General features: G+C 45.2%; 1 protein-coding gene across 1 annotated transcript in view; it reads right to left on the reverse strand.

Moving 5' to 3' along the window:
- The window catches only part of PKHD1 (PKHD1 ciliary IPT domain containing fibrocystin/polyductin), a 442,956-nt gene that overhangs the window by 402,640 nt on the left and 19,122 nt on the right, over positions 1–21,194 (reverse strand). The window contains exons 11-21 of the mRNA XM_080805609.1: positions 18,796–18,897; positions 17,877–17,972; positions 15,163–15,304; positions 11,923–12,037; positions 10,645–10,923; positions 9,338–9,427; positions 9,152–9,242; positions 8,325–8,467; positions 6,572–6,702; positions 5,414–5,589; positions 2,664–2,802 (exon numbers count right to left, since the gene is read on the reverse strand). Of these exons, the coding sequence (XP_080661735.1) occupies positions 2,664–2,802; positions 5,414–5,589; positions 6,572–6,702; positions 8,325–8,467; positions 9,152–9,242; positions 9,338–9,427; positions 10,645–10,923; positions 11,923–12,037; positions 15,163–15,304; positions 17,877–17,972; positions 18,796–18,897 (1,504 nt within the window). The remainder of the gene's footprint in view (positions 1–2,663; positions 2,803–5,413; positions 5,590–6,571; positions 6,703–8,324; positions 8,468–9,151; positions 9,243–9,337; positions 9,428–10,644; positions 10,924–11,922; positions 12,038–15,162; positions 15,305–17,876; positions 17,973–18,795; positions 18,898–21,194) is intronic.

Here is a 21,194-nt window from a genome sequence, read left to right on the forward strand (position 1 = left end):
TGAGCCACCCAGGTGTCCCAAATATTCAGATTCTTACAGAATGTTCCACCCTGTCTCTGCACTGATCCTGGGAACACAGGAACCCAGAATAAAAAGTGATGACCCCAGCCTCCAGCCTCCACAGCTTTGGCCCTGAACCACAGAGTAGACAGAGAACGTGGTCTTCTCTAACCCATTCACATCATCAAGTGAGCAGACAGTGCCCTGTTCCACAGACGCTTCCCCACTCTATATCCATCTGACACACAGGCCACTCCTTCTGGCCAACTTCTTAGCTGGTTCCTGTGTGCAAACACACTGGCCTGCCTAATCTTGCTTTTAATACAATAGATGGATCAAATAAATCATGACATACCGTGAGATGGACTACCATTCAGCCAATGAAATCATATTTTAGAAAAATCATACCATTCCCCATCAATGATATGGGGAAATATTCAATTTAGGCCATTAAGTGAAATGGGCATGTTACCAAATATAGTGTGTAATGTATGGTCCCAATTTGAGGTTTAAAAAGTAAATATTATACATATATATATGGGTATATGTATACAAAAACTGCTTAGAAAAAAAGGGAGTTAGAATATGGATCTAGCATGTCAGTACAAGTTACCTCCAAGCAGAGGGATTATGAATGACTTTTTAATCTTTTCCTAAGTCTTTTACCATATTTTCCAAATTTTCAACAATAAATATATATGATCTTTATCAATATTAAGAACTACATGTTGATGTGGATGCCTGGGTGGCTCAGTGGGTTAAGCATCTGCCTTCAACTCAGGTCATGATCCCGGGGGTCCTGGGATCGAGCCCCGCATCGGGCACCTTGCTCAGCAGGGAACCTGTTTCTCCCTTTGCCTCCGGCTCCCCCTGCTTGTGCTCTCTCTGACAAAAAATAAATAAAATCTTTTTAAAAAAGAAAAAGAACTACATGTCGATGCAATTAAATACAACTATACAGAAAGAGAGTGATGCCATCTGTGTTGGGGGATGAAGTTAGCAGAGGCCAGTCCAAGGGGGTCTTGTGTTGCTGAGGAGGGAGGCTTCCAGAAGGAGTTAAGGGACTTGAAGAAATAGGAGAAAGGAAGGTTGCCACGACCCTTCTATTGTGGACCTGTTCAGAGTAACCCAAATCAGCCTCTAGCATTTCTGAGTTAAAGCCTTGGCATGGGGAATGCAGGACTGCAGGCTGGCTAAGATGGCGGCTCCCCCTCCCCCACCGAGGCTCCTTCACTCCTTGATCCTGTTTATGGTCTGCACGTCTTTCCTGCCCAGCGGGCCATGGAACACTAAGTCAAGGAGAGCAGACCACAGACTCAAGCTCTCTGCACCTGCCCTTTGTACATCGCCCCAGCCATGTGTGAGCAGAACTCATCTTGGCACATGTTAGAAAAAGATGGAAAGAAAAATGTTAAAGGTAGCGCTTCTCGAGTCTTTCATCCCTATTGGGGTTTAAGTGAAAAATGAAAAGAACGAATTAGAGCACACGTGTGTTCCAGGAGTTGGGTGGATGGAGCCTGATCCTCGGTTACTGCTTTATAAACAGCGCCTAGACTCTGTTGACTAGTAAGAAGCAACACTTATGGGCCTCTAGTGCCATCTGGTGGTAAGTTCTTAGAAACAGCTTTTTTGGTTGTTTTTTATAAACAAATAATGTATTATTTGCTTCAGGGATACAGGTCTGTGATTCATCAGTCTTACACGCTGCACAGTGCTCACCACAGTACATACCCTCCCCAGTGTCCATCACCCAGCCGTCCTATCCTTCCCATCCAACCCCTTCCAGGAACCCTCAGTTTGCTTCCTGAGATTAAGAGTCTCTTATGATTTGTCTCCCTCCCCAGTCCCATCTTGTTTCATTTTTCCCTCCCTTCCCTCCATGACCCCCCAGCCCTGCCTCTCAAATTCCTCATATCAGTGAGATCATATGATAACTGTCTTTCTCTGATGACTTATTTCCCTTAGCATAATACCCCCCCAAAAAAGAAACAGCTGTTTTTTTTTTCCTTAGACTAGTTCATTTCACCTCGAAAAATCCCAATTAGATTAATATATGGGAAATGGAATGAGTAAGGTAAACAGAATACAGTGGTAATGGGAAGCTCTGAACAGCAGAAAAATACAACTACTTAAAAACAAATTTACTAGAAACTAGCTCTCAAAGTGTAGACCCCAGACCAGAAGAATCAGCATTGCGTGGGATCTCATTAGAAATGCAAATTCTCAAATTCTTGGGCCTTCCCTCAAACCTACTGAGTTAGAGACAGAGTGGTTAGGGCCCAGGAATTTGGTTGTTTGTTTGTTTGTTTGTTTGTTTTTAAAGATTTCATTTATTTGACACACAGAGAGATCACAAGTCGGGGGGGGGGGGGGAGCAGGCTCCCTGCTGAGCAGAGAGCCCGATGCGGGCCTCGATGCCAGGACCCTGAGACCGTGACCTGAGCTGAAGGCAGAGGCTTAACCCACTGAGCCACCCAGGCGCCCCAGGAATTTGTGTTTTAACAAGACTTCCCGGGTGAATCCGTTCTGCATTGTTAAGACTGAGAACCGTGGTTTTAAGCAACAAGTCAGGTTGCTCTTCCTGATAAAAGTCCCACCTCTGGGTCCCCCCAGGCCAACTAACAACACTAAGAAGGAACAAGTGAGCAAAGACCTCTCCCTACCTTGCGGTGATGAGTGGGAGCTCCCGGCCGCACCCCACCAACCAGAAGCTGACGTTGTAGACTGGAGGGGATCCCACCACGCAGAGCGACTCCACCAGGTTGCCCCCGGGGCGAGCTGTTTCGGAATCTGCTTGAGAAACTACAGACCAACGATCCCATCGTCAGCAAGCAACTGGTGTCTGGCGGAAAATCCCCGCGGCAGATGCCGAGTTACTTAGTTCTCAACCCCCACTTCAAGCAGAGATTCCCACCTGTCTGCCACCAGGAGAGCAAAGGAAAAGCAGGAGGACGCGGGTTCAGACCAGAAGGAAAATGTGAGGTCACGGTTGAGGGAGACAAACACTAATTCCATAGCTAAGTTTAATAAGCCCCACACCAGGCCAACGTCCCTCTCAACGCTATGGGACGCACCCCCACACAGAGAGGACCTACTGCAGCGTGCACTGCTACCCCTTCCTCCTTTCCTCCCCAAGACCCCTGGGAACTCTGGGAACCTACGCAGATGCCCTTCAGAACACTGAGCGCACAGGCGCCCTCTAGGGGTATGTGAGTGCTCATTCACAGAGCGGGCTCAGCACATGCGCAGAAACAGTGCAAGCCTTGAAACCGACGACTGCGCAAATCCTGATTTTCCACTTGTATTAGGTAACCATTTGGCTGATCAACATAACCTAAGACTGTTTCCTCATTGGTTAAGTGGGAATCGTAACACATCAATCTGCATGGCATGGGGAGTTTAGTGGGATGGCAGATTCAAAATGACCAGCACAATATATTTTAAGATCCCCTTCCCCTGGGTAAGGGACACATCTTCCCCAAGACTGTATGATCAGAACAGTAGACAGTGTAAGGGCACCATATTTGCTTGTCCCCTGCTAATTTAGCACAATACCAGGCACACAGTAGATGTTTAATAAATGCTTATTTGCTCACCTGGGCAGAGTCATTGAAGGCTTGGCTCTGGTGTCTAGATGCCAGTCCCCCCCTTCCCCCCCCCCCCATCCCAGCTATGTGATTTGGGACAAGATACTCAACCCCTCTTAGTTTTGGTTTCCTCATCTACAGAGTGGAGATAATAGGAGCACTTCATGGGCCTCTGAGATCTCAGTGAGAAGTAAGTGATAGGCACCATTACATACAAGTAACATTCATAGAGGAGATGAGATCAGAGAATATAAAGTGTGAAGCTGATCAGATAAATCTCAATTAACAATGACTATCAGGCCCAATTGTGGAGGGTTCATCTTGCCATTAAATCATCCTCAAAGCAAAGTCATCGCCAGCAGGGAAACTAGACAAAATGGGAAGGGCACTATTACACCCAGGCCGCTCCTCCCTCCCTTCCCTTCCCTCCTCTCCCTCACCTCAACCCTAGGTGGTCCCACATACTGGAACATTTGGTGGCTAAAGGGTGGGGCAGTGAGGAGAGGCTCTGACTCCTGGATTTCAGGGGTTTAGAGAGAGTGGAAACAGTGTTGATCATCTAGCCCTGAGTTCCCAGTCAATGGTTCAAGTGCATGAAATATTGATCCCCTCAGCACTCTGGGAATCCAGATAGTGCTTGGGTGGGGGGTGGAGAGAGCACCAAAAGGCCCAGCCAGTTGTCTTGGGCCCCAAGAAATTCAAGTGGTTACCCCCACACACCATTTGAATATTATCATCATCTAAGTGTGCCATAACATGAATAGGGTTTGAAATCAGTCAAAGCACAGATGCCCCCAAGCACTTAAACCAGTGAACCAGGTAAGAGATGGAACTTTGATGAGTATCCTAGAATGAGGAGATTTTGGGGCTGAAAGTGAGACCTCTTGCCACCATCCTCCAATCTCTCTTGCCCTCAGCTCTATAACTTTCAGACAAAAGACTATAAAGGGAAAAGGGAAAGTGGGCAAAAGTTGGAAGCCTCGAAGCCTGGGGACAGACTGCCCCATTCTGTCTTGGCTGTGGGTTTCTCTACCCCTGAGTGCCCATCATACTTGGACAGCCTCAGTAGGACCCCTGATGAGCTCTTTGTCCCTAAGACTCATGGACAAGCAAAGCTAGGGGAAGCCCCTGTGCCTAAAGGAGATCAAGGGGGAAGATCATGGAGGAAAGGGCCAAGCTTGAACTCTGAAAGTTGAGTAGGAGGAATGTGGATAGGCAGAAAGCAGGACAAGCCTATTCTCATAAGGACATGGTTAACTCTCTCACTTTTCTGAGTCTGCCTTGAAGGTGTAAATGAGACCTTTAGCCCATTTACAGGACCAGATATTGCCTTACTCCTTCCAGCACTTTACATGACAGATATAAATTCATGGACAGGTGGAGAAATCCTGCTGACCTAACAATAATCATGATAATGGTAATAATAACTGTTTATATTTATTGAGCACTTCCCATGGTCCAAGACCTGTAATGACTTCATTACATTCTATACTTCAGTTAACCTTCACGGTAATTCAGTAAGATGGGGTCCTGCTTATGCCCATTTTACAGATGAGGAAACAAAGCTTCTCAGCATGAAAGTGGTAAAATTGGGGTAAAAGCACAGAAGAGCAAGCATTGGATAAATGGAGGGGGAGGGAATTAGCTAGAAAGATAGAGGGACCAAGGGCACACAATCCCAAACCAATCTTCTTTCCGGGACCAATCAGACAAGATGGGGAGTCACGTGTTTCCTCTGCATTAAAAGAAGAACTGCCCCAAGCAGAAAAGTCTGAGGTCAGCATTTGATAGACAGGCCCCTTGAAGAGAGCAGATTCGATAATCACCTGTTATGTTTGTGTCCGCAATAATAATTTCATCCACATAGAACCCACGGGTCTCCTGAGACAGAGGGAAGAGGTCAATCTGGTGAACCAGCACAGGGGAGTTTGCCAGAGCTGGCTCGAGATCCACACAGCCACGCACACAGGTCTCCCAGAGGTCCATGCAAGTGAACCGCCAGCTGAAAAACAAAGCCCACAGCAGAACTGGGCCTCTCTGTGTGCACCTGCAGCCCCTTCCCAGAGAGCCAAGTTCACCAGCCTGGGGGCCTACAGACTGTGCAATCAGGAGAGACACCCCAAGAACCCCTGCACCCCAGCAGTCCTGTGTGCCATAGGTACAGGCATCCCATCCAAGACAGGCTCAGCATGTGGTATCACATGGGTGAGGCACACTTCAAGGCAGTCATTCGATCATGACAATGTCAGCAGCATTTTCAGATTATAGTATAACTATGTGTCTTCAACAGGTCATATGTTAGGCTCTAACCACAGAGAAGATTAATACTCCTAGACTCACTGAGGTTTAAGACCACTTACAAAACCCGTAAGACCTATAGGGAAAGAACACCAAATCAAGGGAGCAAGAGGCCTGAGTTTCATTGTAGAGTCTTTATTTACTTGCTATATAAATTTTGGTGACTCAAAAATTCTCTGGGTCCCAGTTTTTCCTAATGTCAAGGAACAGTCTCTAAATTCTCTTTCACATATGATGTTCTATCATTCTATCCCCATGAAAAGTGTCAGGGAATTTTAGAAGTATTATATTCCTAACAACTAACTACTCTTAAATCAAACTTCTTAGTTGACTAAGACGCATTCAGAATCCCAAGGGAAGGGGTGCCTGGATGGCTGAACTGGTTAAGGGTCCCACTCTTGATTTCAGCTCAGGTCTTGATCTCAGGGTGGTGAGTTCGAGCCCCACATCCAGCTCCATGCTCAGGAGGGAGTCTGAGCCTGCTTGAGACTGTCCTTTTGTCCCTCCCCCTGCTTATGTGCATACTTTCTATCTCTAAAATAAATAGTTAAATTTAAAAAAAAAACAGGTTAATATCTGAGGCCCAAAATAAGAAACCGTCAGTACCTCACATGGGCCCCTGTCCCCAAGAGAGCAAATCATCCCAGCCGGTGGAATTGCCACCACACTCCCCACAGATTAGCTACCTGTTGGGACTGGTCCCCACAAGACTCCAGTCACAGGTGATGTTCTTCTTAATGAAGTTTTGAGAGTCGGTTGTGAAAAATACGGTCACCTTCAAGATGTTATTCTTGTGGCCTTTGTATGCAAGGCACAACTATGGACACCAGAGAAGGGTATGAGTTCAATTAGGCAAGAAGCAGCCATTCAAGCAACGTGTCATCAAGAGGGCCCCATCCCTAGGAGACTCCCTCGTGCTGTGAGAGTTAAGGTCAGCCCAGGTCCCATCCTCCTGGAGCTTACTAGTCTCGCCAGAAAGGCAAACAGAATAAACTGTCATTGACTCCGCAGAGAATTATGAAATGCCTACCACTGTGCTTGGCAGTTAGGACTTTGGAGTATCTCAGTTAGAACACCCTTGTTCTGACCCAGTAACCTGTGTAACCTTGAGCAAGTCATTTCACCTCTCTGAGCCTCAGCACCTGAACACAAATTCACCACCAATCTTGGTTTCTGAGTTAAGCAAAATTCTCAAGAAGACTTTATTACAGGATTTTTTTTTCCACAGTTGGCCTTTTGGACTGGATAATTCTTTTCTGGTAGGGTGAGGAGGAGGTTGTCCTGTGCATTGGGGGATGTTTTGCAACATCCTTAGAAACTGCCCACTGGATGCCAGTAACACTTCCCAGATGTGACAACCAGAATCATCTCCATAATTTCAACCTTCCCCATGTGGGCAAATGGCCCCTTGTTGGGATCCCGTCCTGCAGAGGGCAAGCTGGAAGATGGATGGGACCCCAACCTAACATGCCTAATCCCAGCTCCCCCAAGGAAGTTCCAGTAAGAACCGACTGAACCCTGAAACACATAAGAGATGGAATTTTGAGGAATATCAAAGAATGATACAATCTCAGGACTGAAGGACAGTCCTCTAGCCACCCACCCCCAAACACTGCCATGAGTTCAGCCAGCCCTTTAGGCTCTCTCTAGCTCCCGAAGGGCAAAGACGCTGCTCTCTTTTTATGAAAGATGGCAGAGCTTGGCACAAAGAATATAAGTTCCTCAAGAAATGTGCAAGTCAACGCATCAATTAAAAAAAAAAAACTATATGGGGTGCCTGGGTGGCTCAGTGGGTTAAAGCCTCTGCCTTTGGCTCCAGTCATGATCCCGGGGTCCTGGGATCGAGCCCCGCATTGGGGGGGGGGTTCTGCTCAGCGGGGAGTCTGCTTCCCCCTCTCTCTCTCTGCCTGCCTCTCTGCCTACTTGTGATCTCTCTCTGTCAAATAAATAAATAAAATATTTTTTTAAAAAACCATAATAAATAACAGTGACTAGCATTTAACGGAGTCCTAACCAGTGCACACGTTAGTAGGTTATCTCATTTAATCTCCACCACAATTCTAGACCATATGACTACCCATTTCACAGATGGTAAACTAAAGCGAGACCCTGAGGACATGTAGGGGTAGAGTCAAAATTCAAAATCAAACAGTCTGACTACAGTGTCCACGCTCTTCCCCAACGCGCAAAGAAAATCCTGGAGCACGTAAAAACATCCATGGGTCTCACAGCTAAGACAAAGGCATTGCCATGGAACCACTAACTAATGAAGGACCAGAGGTATCTGTTCACCACTTGAAACAGCAGTTAAGAAACCCGGAACCTCAGCCTGAAACACACATTGAGCAGATCACAGCAATCACTCCTTTGTGCTTCTGCTTCCTCAGTCTCAACCCCAGAGCATAATGCCAACCCCTCCAAGTGAGGGCTGCTACTTACGTGCGTGTACCGATCTAGCTGGTAGCCCTTCTGGGAAGCTGGGGGTGTTAGGACAAGGTGTCGAGGCTGGTGGAGGCTGAACCTCCCGCAAAAGGGCTCTGTCCCACTGGTGAGGTCCCCCTCAAAGCTGGAACCTTCTGGGGCTGGAGGCAGATAAAACAGGAAGACCGGCATAGAGATTGATAAGACAGAGCTTCCCAACATGTTTCAAGAGGTTGGGTTATGAGTTCACCATGACATCAGCCTTTGAGCCTTTGGGTTAGCGGAGCGAGGCTCGAGCTTGAAGGCTTGAAGGCTCCTGACAGGAGAGCCCCATTCTGTCTGCCACAGAGCATTGAAAATTGATGACAATTTTTTCTGTGTACCATGGCATCAAAAACTGTTGAGAAGCAGAGACAAGGAGTGCTGAATATAACTGAGCTCACCTTAGTATCTTAAAAACCTGACCTCATATGTTCTGCCCTCATATGTTTAGAATTTGGTAAGACAACTGTTTCATGTAACAATACCTTTATTTGGCTACAATTTGAATTAAATAAGATATGTTGTTATACTGTTTTCGTTCCAGCCTGTATGGTTTGCCCTTTCTCCCATGGGCGGCATGGGGAGCACATGTCTCCATCTGACAGCCCTGGGGGAATGGCTTTTCTTTCTCTGAAACCCACACCAAGTGACCTCCTCCCACGTGTGTCGTCACTCTCGTGGCCACTGGGTGTCCAAATCCAGCTTCCGTAACTTTTCTTGACGCCGGTAGCCGGAAATGAAAAAGATAGAGAGAGAGACAATGGAGAAGAGGATCAGCATTTGTCAAGCCAAGGAAAGCACACCTTGTTCAAACCCAAGCCAGAGTAGGCTGCTAGCCGAAAGTGGTTCCAGTTTGCATTTGACGGCAAGTAACTCCTCAATGGCTCTTTGAATCTGTTTTAAAAAACAAACAAACTCAAGGATGTACACCATGGGCATAAAGGCCCCTCCCCCAACTCCACCTGTCATTATTTGAAGAAGGTTCCCACCTGATGGGCTGTAACATTTCCAGGGATTGGCTGACTGGTGACATTGTCCCAAGAAAGGACGAAGCTCCCTCTCCCAGACACGGTCAGCATCTGTCGAGTGACAGGAATAAGTGACGCGGGCTAATTAAGCCAGAGAAACTCGGGACATATCTCCTCCACTGTCTATTTCCTTTTATTTGTAATTTCAGTTTTGTCTAAACTCACTGTCATCTAAAAATATCTGCGAACCAAAGTGTCAGCACTGAACGAAAACTCTTCTACATCTATCTCCCTATTCACCCGTGTCCCCCACTTCTTGTTAGGGTGTGAGACATCAGTGCAGCCCCTGAAGGGCCCCTTTCAGCCCTTCTCGCCTAGTGCCCTCTCCCAGGGGTGGGGTGGGGGCCGGTGGGCAGGAGCAGAGTCTTATTCCGTTTCTGCTCTGCTCCTCACACGCTCCCTGACAGGCATACTATATTTTAGTTACGAAGGAAGATCGGTCACTTCCATCACTTGCTCTTTTCTACCTTGTTCTGTGGTTATTTGCATACATGTGTTACTATTAGACTCTAAACTTGAAAAGCAGAGTCCATAGGGATTCATCTTTGCATGCGAAGAAGTGAAAAAGGACACTGATATTGTTCAACACAAGTAGGGGGCACCATGGAGAGACCAAAGGCCTTGACCTGTACAAATCAGATGGAGAAAACACCATAAGTGGAGAGATAGGACCTGGATCAGTAACAGCAAAGGAATCATGGGTGTGTACACTCTTGTGCTTGCGTACGTGGGTCTGTTTGTTTGCAGGACTTTATCTCTACTCCAGAGAACAAGATTCTAAAAGAATTTACCTGGAACTTAAATTCCTAACACTAAGACCACAAGTAAAATTATCTAAATAATAAGACTTGGCGGGGCGCCTGGGTGGCTCAGTGGGTTAAAGCCTCTGCCTTGGGCTCAGATCATGATCTCAGGGTCCTGGGATCAAGCCCCACACTGAGCTCTCTGCTCAGCGGGGAGCCTGCTTCCCCCTCTCTCTGCCTGCCTCTCTGCCTACTTGTGATCTCTCTCTCTGTGTCAAATAAATAAAATCTTCTTTAAAAAACGAATAATAATAATAATAATAATAATAAGACTTGGTATTTGTTTGTATTTGTTTGTCCTCACAATCCTATTGGATAAATATCCTATCCCTTTGGCAGCAGAATTATCATTACAACTCAAGCCTCCTGGCTCCCAGCTAGCGATCCTTCCACTAGGCCAGATGATGTTCCTTCCAGAGTTCAGCGCCTGAATCCAACCCCACAGGACGGAGAAGAGCCGCACACCTGGATTTCCGGAAGTCTCTGGGCGTGGATTCGGATTTGCTGCTTTTCTCGGAGGTAAGTGCTGACCACATCAGGATTCAGCCAGGTGTTGTGGATCTGGACACCAATTCTCATTCCCCTGCTGGGGGCTCTCCCACAATGCTCTGCTTCCAGGTAGTAGCTGGTGCCACCAACCAGCTCCAACTTGGGGGTCTTCCGTTGCCAAGTCCCGTCATGCCCATTCTGCTCCCAAGCGTCAAACCAGTCAGCAATGCCCACCCTGATGGAGGCCACTTTCACCTGGGGCCCAAGAAGCATATCACAGTCAGTATTGTGAAGCTTATGGGCATTTCCTTCTCAAACAGCGAGTGCCTGAACAGCTACTGACAGGGTCTTTGGACTGGTCTGCTTTTCTAACAAGTCAGCTCAATCAAACACCTGAGGTTGTATATGCTTCTCTGCCCCTCACTCTATCTCTGTCTCTCTATTAAATTGTATTCAGATAAGGCTAAACGGTCCATGTTTAGAGCAGGAACAGCCAACCTGAAACCCTGGCTTTACATGATACTATGGATAAAATAATACTAAGCCACCTGAGAAACCTAGAATGACTTGACCGCACCAACATTTACGATGTTTCTCTAGCAACTAGCAAAATAATTTTATAGAACCATGTTAATAATTTGAGGGGAATAAGTGGTTCTTTGTCAGTGGTGCTAGTGAATCTTGGCTTTTTGTTAAAAGCACTTTTTCTTATCCTTCAAAGCTGACCAGGAAATTCCTAAATAAGACTGGCTACATCTCTACCCAAAAATCAGGGGAAAAGTCACAAGTTTTAGAATCAGACAGAGTCTGAAGTCTAACCACCATGCCTCTTATGATCCAAGTGGCCCTGGATTGGCCATACAATGTTTCTAAGCCTCCACTTTCTTATCTGGAAAATGGAGATAAATCTAATTATCTCACAGAGGTGCTGTGAAGATCAGAGACAAGGTATAAAAACGATGTTGCTTAACGTTGGGCTTATAGTAAGTGTTCAATAAACGTGCCAACACATTCAACCAAATTCTTTTTCAACAATTAAAATCATGTCAATTATATCTCAATTTTCAAAAAATTTAATAAAAAATAAACCCACCTACCCCCCAACAAAATGAAACATTAAAATTCCTGGTTGCTTAGTGGCATGTTACAACTATTAGTAGAATATGAGCGCTTTGGTGTTTATTCTTTTTTTTTTTTTTTTCAGGAGTAAAGAACTGGGGACAAGAAAAAGAAAAGTAAGAGGAAAGTGAATACCTTGGTCTTTGGGTCGTCTGAGTGACTGAAGTACAGGGAAGCTTGGTTGTCCGCCTGGATCCAGAAACTGTAATTATTTGTCTCAGGAGCTACAAAGAACCCACTGAGCCGTGCTCTGGAAAGGAGAGAAACATAGAGAAGTAAAAACAACCAACACTTGAATCACAGACCCAACAAATGAGTGCTCTTGTACTTTGTTTTTCTTTAAAAAAAAAAAAAAAGATTTTATTTATTTATTTGTCAGAGGCTAGAGCGCACAAACAGGGGGAGCAGCAGGCAGAGGGAGAGGGAGAAGCAGGCTTCCTGCCAAGCAGGGAGCCCGATGCAGGCCTCGATCTGAGGACCCTGGAATCATGACCTGAGCCAAAGGCAGACACTTAACTAACTGAGCCACCCAGGTGCCCCACTGTACTGTTTTTCTTTGTGGCAAGGAGGAAGAAACACTTGACTCAGTCGTGTGAGTGGCCAGCATACGCTGGAAACAGATTTTCCACAGCACCGGCTAGTCAGTATCTCAACCCATCCCTTCACAATGGCCACAACTCCCTTTGCAGTCAAGGTGTCTTTGGGAAAGTTGTCGCTGCAGCACGGAGTTGTCTGAAGGCTTAGCTGAGAATATTTACCAACACTTAATGCAGGACCTGGCCCATGGTAGGAACTCAGTTAATGGCAATTATTATTCTTGTTATTAAAAATAGAGAACACTGTGCTGTGAATTGTGTAAGACTGGTGATTCACAGACCTGTACTCCTGAAACAAATAATACATTATATGTTAATTAAAAAAAAAAAACAAAGAGAAAGAGATCACCAATTGAAATGGCCCCAAGTGATATTAAGAGAAGCTTCTATTTTGTCTCCCTCATGGTAGATATTAACTTCACAAAAGGTGTTTCTGTGGGGTCTCACAGACTGCTGTGTCTCTTTAAAGTATCATATTCCTATGGGGAGAAAGGAGGTGTGCCATAATGTCTATAGGTGGACTTCTGGAGAAATCACAAGACTTGAACTCAGAAAAATTCAGAGCTTAGTTCTGCTGCTTGATAGTTGTATAACATTAGAAAAACACTTTACCTATTGGGGACTATGGTTCCTCATCAACAAACTAGACCTATAAATATTTCCTCAGTTGTTGCTTCTCATGAACTAACTTGTCTTCGAAGGTCTGGAACATGGTAGTAAGTCAATACATAATCTGTTGAACTAAATAGGAAGATTGGGAGACACACTGGATATGTGGAGGAAGGTCAGTCCTTGCTGTCCAACCTTGCTCTGTGGCGGTACATGCGTATGACAAGGCTGGTCATCCCCAAGATAATGACCTTGCTCTCTGCCTTCTAAAGCCTCCATAATGAACACAATGTTGTTTGTAACATACGTGATCAGTAAATAGTTTTTAATTGTTTGAAGGTTTACTAATTAAATGTTATCTCACAAAAAGGGTGGGGGAGTGATTTGCTCTGAGCCTATCAATTACCTTAACACCTACGGAGATTATTTTTCCAATTAAAAATATTAGACCCACAGAGAAAAGTCAATCAAATGTGTCAACAATTTCAAATTAAAAGACACATCTTAGGGGCAGCTGTGTGGCTCAGTTGGTTGACCGACTGCCTTCGACTCAGGTCATGATCCTGGAGTCCCGGGATCGAGTCCCACATCAGGCTCCCTGCTCGCAGGGAGTCTGCTTCTCCCACTGACCTCTCTCCTCTCATGCTCTCTCTCTCTCTCTCTCTCAAATAAATAAATAAATAAAATATTAAAAAAAAAAAAGACACATCTTACAACTTCAAAGATGCAGGCAATTTTATGAAACACTTCAAAAATATGACCATATATTTTTTAATGTTTCAGATCAATTCTAGTGACCTTAATATTAGAGAGAGATATGGCTAAGCAAATGATTAAACTATCTCAATAAACACCAAGAATATTTTCTGAAAATCATTTTGAAAATAACTATTTCAAAGGTCCACCAATATAATGATTTATCAATTAATCAATAAATAATTTTTTTAATTTAAAAACTTTGAATTTTAAAGAAATGAAGGATAGAGAGAATGGGAAGAGTTACTGTGGTTTGTAACTCCTCCAAATGACAGTTAGAGACATTCCCTGCTGGTGGTACGTATAGCCAAAATGCCCTTTTGTATTTTGAGGTGGTCTGACTCCTTAACATTTCCCCACACACTGAATATAGCTGAAAGGTTTTCCTTTGAACATGATTGATGGTTCTCAAAGACTATGATAAAGATGTATCATTAGGTGCCACAAGGGACCACCATGATTGCCACTTTAAAACTATACATTGGTGGTTAAATACCTAGTTAGTTAGGCATCTGGGACAATAGAGACTACTCTTTTCTGTTCACAGATTTCCTTCCCTCCTTGGCTTCTTTGATGTCTGAAATTCCCTGAACAGGGAACAAAGTCTTTCATTCCACAATTGAGTTGAAATTTTAAATGCCCAAATCCTTGGAGGAAGTCACGGAATGGCTGGAATTCACAGCCAGGGGTCATGACCAACCTCTTTGAGAAGAGGTTTGAAAGGAGAAGAGATTCGTCACACAGTAAAGAATCCATCCCTCTGTATATAGGCTGAGGGCACACGAAGGAAACAGTGTGTCTAAGCAATTCCCAACTTTTTATATTTTTAAGACCACTTCAGAAAACTAGACATTCTGGCCACGTCCTTGAAGGGATTAAAAATGCTCAGAACAACACTAATAGGAAAACGATAATCACGCTGCCATCACTGCTATGGAAAACAATGTCTCTCAGGGCCCATACCAGATTCCCCTGCTAGGCGCCAGCCACTGGGTTGACCTTTGGCACTGGGTGCTTGTTCCATATGACCAAAAGACATATTCTTGCTTCTTTCTCTGGCATCAGCCAGAGGTTGGTTTCAGGTCTTGGCAAGTTTTACCCTGCTCTCTACCAAGTGTCCTGGCTTATCCAGCTCAGTGTTCCAATTAATAGTGATCTCCTGAAGCAGACTGTAAACTGACTTGTAGAAAATATAAATTTTACCTACTTGATCAAAAGTTTGTGTACACCTACAGAAGGCTTGTGTTGCACTAACATGACCGACACGGGTTGAGAACAGTGGTCAAACTGTTGTTGAATTGGTGGATGTTCCAATTTCTCCCCTGGAAATCTCATTGCTTGTTGTCTCCTGGTCTCACCTACGCCAGTAAAGAAAGACACTTCCGACAGGAACTCTGCTTTTCCTACAGCATACCTGAAGGGCAGCCCTTCTTTTGACCAAAATCCAGATGGTGAACTGGCATTCGGGACAATCTGCCACTGGTACCCCGGCGTGCCTGAGGTGAGATCCAAGCCCTCGACAGCTTCTCCAACTTCAAACAGAAGCCCTCGGTTCCCTGTAAGACATGCATACCTCATAAACATCAGAGGACATTCGTCCCCAAACTGGGGAAGTACTTTACCTCAGATAACAGAGTGAAGGTGATCCAGATACTCTCTACAGAGGTGAGTCAACCGAGATCCCAATGGAGTAGTCGCATGAGAGGTTCTACAGATAACACAAATGTTCCAGAAAGCAGACAATATTGCAGAGCGTCATATTGAGACTCTTGGAAAGAGATACTTGATAAGGAGCAGTAAGGGGAAATATTTTCAGAGGACCACAAAAGTGTAGGGAGCCCTTTTTAATGGGAGTGTCTGGGAAAGAGAAGCCAGTCATGGAGAGAACTGACCAACCAAACAAATGCTATGATTGAGTAAGGGAGGGTAACATAATTGTGTGCTCTGACGTCTCTTGTTCAGGAGTGAACTTCAGTATCTATTTTATTTTATTTTATTTTATTTTATTTTATTTTATGTTATTTGAGAGAGAGTGAGCACAAGCACAGCAGGGTGGGGGGCGCGGGTAGGGTTAGAGGGAGACGGAGAAGCAAACTCCCCGCTGAGCAGGGAACCTCATGCAGGACTTGATCCTAAGACCCTGAGACCATGACCTGAGCTGCAGGTAGACGCTTAACCAACTGAGCCACCCAGAAGCCCCCTCAGTGTCTTTTAAGGTCTAGTTCAGCCTGGGAATTCTATTCCCTACAACCCCTTATTCCCAGAAAATCAGCAGTCCTTAAATTTTATACATGTCATGGCCCCAATGTGTGGATTCACACATGGAACAGATTATGTGGCGTGCTGCTATTACATGATGTTTTCAATGATATTGTACTGATTACTTTGTGTTTCATATTAAGCAAACCTTGACACCAAAGGTACATGTACAATCAATATTGCATGACTGCACCCTTGGACCGAAGGTGCAGCTAGAGAATTATCCATTTGTGGATTCAGATTCCAGATCTGCCACTTCCTACATGTGCAGCTTTGAGCAAACCGCTTAATGCCTTCATTTTCTTGTGCAACAAAATGGAGACAATAATAAGTAGAGATCATGCACCAAAAACTAAGGGAGATGGAGTTATATGTCAATTGTATCTCAGTAAGGCTGTTGGGGGGCGGAGGAGGTAAATGAGTCAATTTAATAATTTTGGCAAAAAAAAAAGGGGGAGCTTGAAATATATACACAAAGAGCCTGAAATATAGTAAGTACTTAATGAAGGATTGCTGCAGTAATTATCATTACTATTTTAAGCTACTACTGTCGTTCCTTGTGAAACCCAAAGAAAAAGGAAGTACATAAGGAACAAGCAGAAAAGTAAGAGCATATTTTAATATAGTACTCGGATTACTGGAGAACTGTTCTGATGCCTGTCCTGTGCATGGAAACATGTCCTGGGCACCTCCCCTCAGGAAAGGCCAGCCGCAACACCCCCACCATCTCCACGGGACCAACCAGCTGTTGCCAAGCACCCCACAGTGGGCCCTGGAGCACCACTGCCTTACATAGTTCTCTGCCCTCCTTTCATAGGAGGAACTTCAAAAGGTCTTCATAAAGGACATTAACTCCCAAGAACAGCTGCGTTCAGGAAATGATCCTACCATTACCCAAGCAGCTAACGCAGGAACCACTCGAAGAGGGGACAGCTCTCTATTTCCTGACAGGAAACACACATTCTCTCTACCACCTGCTTCAGTAGTTTTGTTTGCTTGGATGGGAGCCTTCCCTGAGTAAAAATGGCAGATCTGGGACCCAGAGAATGCTCAAGCCAAAGCTTTGCATGCGTTTTCACACCTGAATGGTCTTTCTTTAGAAAGGCTTCTCCCCCCGCTGGGTTACTTCCCCTGTAAGTGCAGAGCTTCTGGAGTTGAGCTCACTGTCTGCACTTGAACCATGAAGTCAGCCCCCGTGGGGCAGGTGAGGAATACAGACGCGCAGCCCGTGGTTCCAGGCTACGTAACATGCCAATGGCCCTTCGTCCCTAACTACACCTGAGCTTCCAGAAAAGTGCTCCAGGGCCTCGCTTTTCATCTGCAGAAAAGAACAGGTGGAACCTGTTCCCCTCGCCTCCCCCATTTCTGCCCACTTCGGGCATAAACTTGGGGCAACAACACATCCTTACTTTCCAAAGAAAAAGAAATGGCATTTAAATGCACCCCACCGTGCCCCACACCCTGGCCTTGCCTGCTGCTGTCATTATGAGCACAGGAGAGGGCCCTTGAAGGCTCTGGTCTTCTCAGACAATGGGCTCCCAAGTGACCCACGGTGTGGAGGGAGGCAGCTTAGAGGTTTCCACCTGTAGCTACAACAATGTCTTGACTGTAGTTATGCTTTCCAGATCAGGTCTCCCCTGAACCCCACTGGCCATTCGTCAGGTTGGGGCTAGAAGTGCAGTGTGGTGAAACACCGGAATAAAGCTAAGGGCCTCTCTGAAAGGAAAGCCCTGACAGTGGTGTCTCGGGCCCGGAGCTCACAGAGCTAACCAGTCAAACAGCTGAGGCAGCAAATACTCATTTCTATTTCTCCGTCCCTCGAGGTTGTAACTGGAGTTCACTGAACAGCCGTGGTGATGACTTCCTTACCTGCCTGAGGGGCAGTGAGCCTTGCCCCTTTTCCTGGAGCCCTGGTGGTGCACTCAATCTTCCTGGGAGACACGTCTCTAATATCACATGGAATCCCTGAGGGGAATTTTTAAAATCAGATAAATGGACAAAGAGAGAGAATGAGAAAGAAAGAGAGATAGGTATATAGATGTCATGGCAAGACAACACAACCACGCTGAAGTAGACAGGCTCCTATTCTAAGGCAATGAACTGGATGTGGGTCATGCAGCAAACATTGTCCCCAAAATGAAGGGAGCCAAGAAAGGAAGTATGCAGGGCAATGGGACATAGGGCAGCTTATAGTAATCAGAAAGCAAGCCAGGCAAAGCAATGCCATTCACTGAGGACACACCCCACCACTCAACGGAGCATGGGAGGACAAGCATGATGTGAGATAGTGAGGACATGTTCCTGCATCCTTGGCGTCACCAAATGGAGGAGCCTCCCACCTGGCAGAACAGAAGGTTCTAGAAGAGTCCCACAGAAGGATTAGCCAAGAAGCCATTCCCAAAGAATCTACATAGCAAATGCCTATCTACTCTAGCTTATAGAGAGGACTGAGCAAGGAGGGTGAGGAGAGAGGTTGCCTTTCAGTAGGAGTAAACCTTTGTGTGGAGGCTGCCGGAATTTTCCCTTCTCTTGATTCCCAGGATGAGGACCCTGAAGCAATTGCCCATGAATTATGAGTGTGTCCGCAGAACACCCTGTTCCTTCAGGACTTCAACCCCACCTGGTCTCAACGAAATGGGTCAAACAGGATGGTGGTGTGACGGGCAGGGTGGTATGATGAGTCAGAAAAGGCAAAAATGGCTTCCCCCACTCTCTCCATCCCAAAAGAGGTATGTAATCTACAGCATTTAAAACTATGAACTATTTTCAGCCATTTCAACTTGGTTACCTGCTATGGTAACCTGGACAGGATTGTCGAAGAAGTCTCCTGTAATTGTGATGTCTGTTTTTCCCCCAAGGCTCCCAGTGTCTGGAAACACCGATAGTATTTCTGCAAAAGAAAAGGAAAAAAAAGTAAGCTTCCAAATATAGACCAGAATATGACCCAGATAATAATATAATAATAGAAGGCTACCAATAATGTATTCTTTTTTAAAATATTTTATTTATTTATTTGATAGAGAATGGGAGAGAGCACAGCAGGAGGAGCAGCAGCCAGAGGAAGAGGGAGAAGCAGACTCCCCACCAGGCAGGGGGCCCGATGCGGGGCTCGATCCCAGGGAGTTGAAGGTAGACCCTTAATGATTGAGCCACTCAGGCACCCCTCAATAATGTATTCTTTATGTGAACTTTTCTACGATGAGCAATGGCTGGGACTTTTTCTGGTAATAGTCATTCAAAATGCATATAAGGACTCATCTATAACAGTGTGTATAATACATATAGGATCAATATTTGAAAGTCACTCACGCTATCAGCAGAAATCCCTACATACCATGATGCTTTCTTAGGCAGTCTGTCACCAGACCTCAAGTACTCAATGTATAAGTCACAGAACATGTAATGTACAACCTATATGTGTGTTATAGAACATGTAACGTATTATGTATAATGTAACATAATATGTTATAGAGGAATCAACTTTGGATGCACCAAGCAAGGCCCTGTTCACCCATATGAGTCTGCAGTTTGCACTAAGCAAAAGAACGAATCCCACTACCATTTTCAGGAGTCTTGTCCTCCTCCCCATCCTGTATGCTCCTCTCCCGGTGTGCACTCACCCCCTCAATCTTTCTGTGCTGTCTCCTGATTGCTTCAAAACCTCACTGTCAGATGCCTCAAAGTCCCCAGGATATAAGATTTTCTGGTCCTTTCCTCTCTATGATCCAATTTTGACCATTCTAAGTTCCATTCCCTCCAGGGGAAGGCAAGTTGTGTTCTCCAGTAAACTGAAGATACAAAGAAGCTAATCATGAGTGGTTGTGGAGTTTATCAGGGCATTTCTTACATAACGCTCCTATCCATGAAACAGTATAGTTGTGCCAACCTGGGCTAGTGAAATTTAAAAGAGTACATGAAAGTACACAGGGGAGGTTTAGGAGTGAGGGTCTGGTAGACTAGAAAGAAATTTCTAGAAATGACTCTGGAGCCAAATCTTAAAGCATGAGTTAGAACTGGCCAGGTGAAGGAGAAAGAGTGTTTAATTAAAGGTGATGGATGAGAAATGGTGTTTAAATAAAGCAAGTGGTAGCCTGAGTGTGGAGAGAAGTTGCGTTTCAAGTCCATTTCAGTGTTGCTGGAATGTAAGAGGGAACAACGGAGCAGGAGAAGCTGATGAGGAGAAGACCAGAGTCTGGGACCTGTACCGTTTCCTGTGGAAGGCAGCCAGCAGGAGAGAAGCATCAGCTGTGTGTTTGGTGTAGGGCATGGTGGTGGCGATGTTGAGCGTGGACCAGCAGGAAACAGATGGCAGATAGGGGCCCCTGGGAGCCATAGTGGCAGACTGGGCAAGAGATGATGGGGTTCTGAATCGAGGCAGTGATCGTAAAGATAGAGTAGACACATCATCTTTAAGAAATCGATGGGAGGTCTAATTGCAGTAAGTAATCTACAACTGTACCACGAAAGCAATGGTAGGTAAAACCAACCAGAGACTAGTAACTGAATGGGTTAGAGACTAGAGACGGGAGGAAAACTATAGATGAATCCCCAGATTCCTCCTCATCTCCTTTTTTGAGTTTTTAGAGTTAGGATGGACACCATTTTGTCCAGTTTATAGGTATTTAATTACACCTCAGAAAGGCTAAATGACTTAATCTAACTCAACAAATCACTGAATGTTAGCCCTCAGAGAGCTCTGCTGGGAACTCTCTGTCACCATCCACAAAATGTCATTGTCCACATCCCCTCTCCCATAACCTCCTCTGCTCTGAGCAAGTCTGGCCTGAGAGTCCTCATCCCAAGAAGACATTGGTGCCAGAAATATGAAATAGCTATGTGATTGGAGATAACTGTCAGCCTGTATGGTTCAGCATTCAAGAGCGTTGGTCAACAAAGCTTGTGGTCAGGTGGCCAGGAGAGTGTACTTCCCATTGTTTATTACTTTTGTGCATAAGATTTTGAATTGGATCTGCATTTTCTAACACTAGGAACTTTGGTTTCTTTGCCTTTCTGGGTCTGTGTCTTCATCTGAATTAAATAAACATTGAGCTCACATGTAAAACACTCAGCAAGCTCCAGCCCCGCTTCCCTCAGCCTCACTACCACCATCCCCTCGGAGGTTTCTTCCAACTGACTCCAAAAGAGACTAGTTACACTGTGTAAAGAAAATAAAGGTAAGGGTCAAAA

This window comes from Martes martes (assembly GCF_963455335.1).
Source record: "Martes martes genome assembly, chromosome: 6".
Lineage (NCBI taxonomy): Eukaryota > Metazoa > Chordata > Mammalia > Carnivora > Mustelidae > Martes > Martes martes.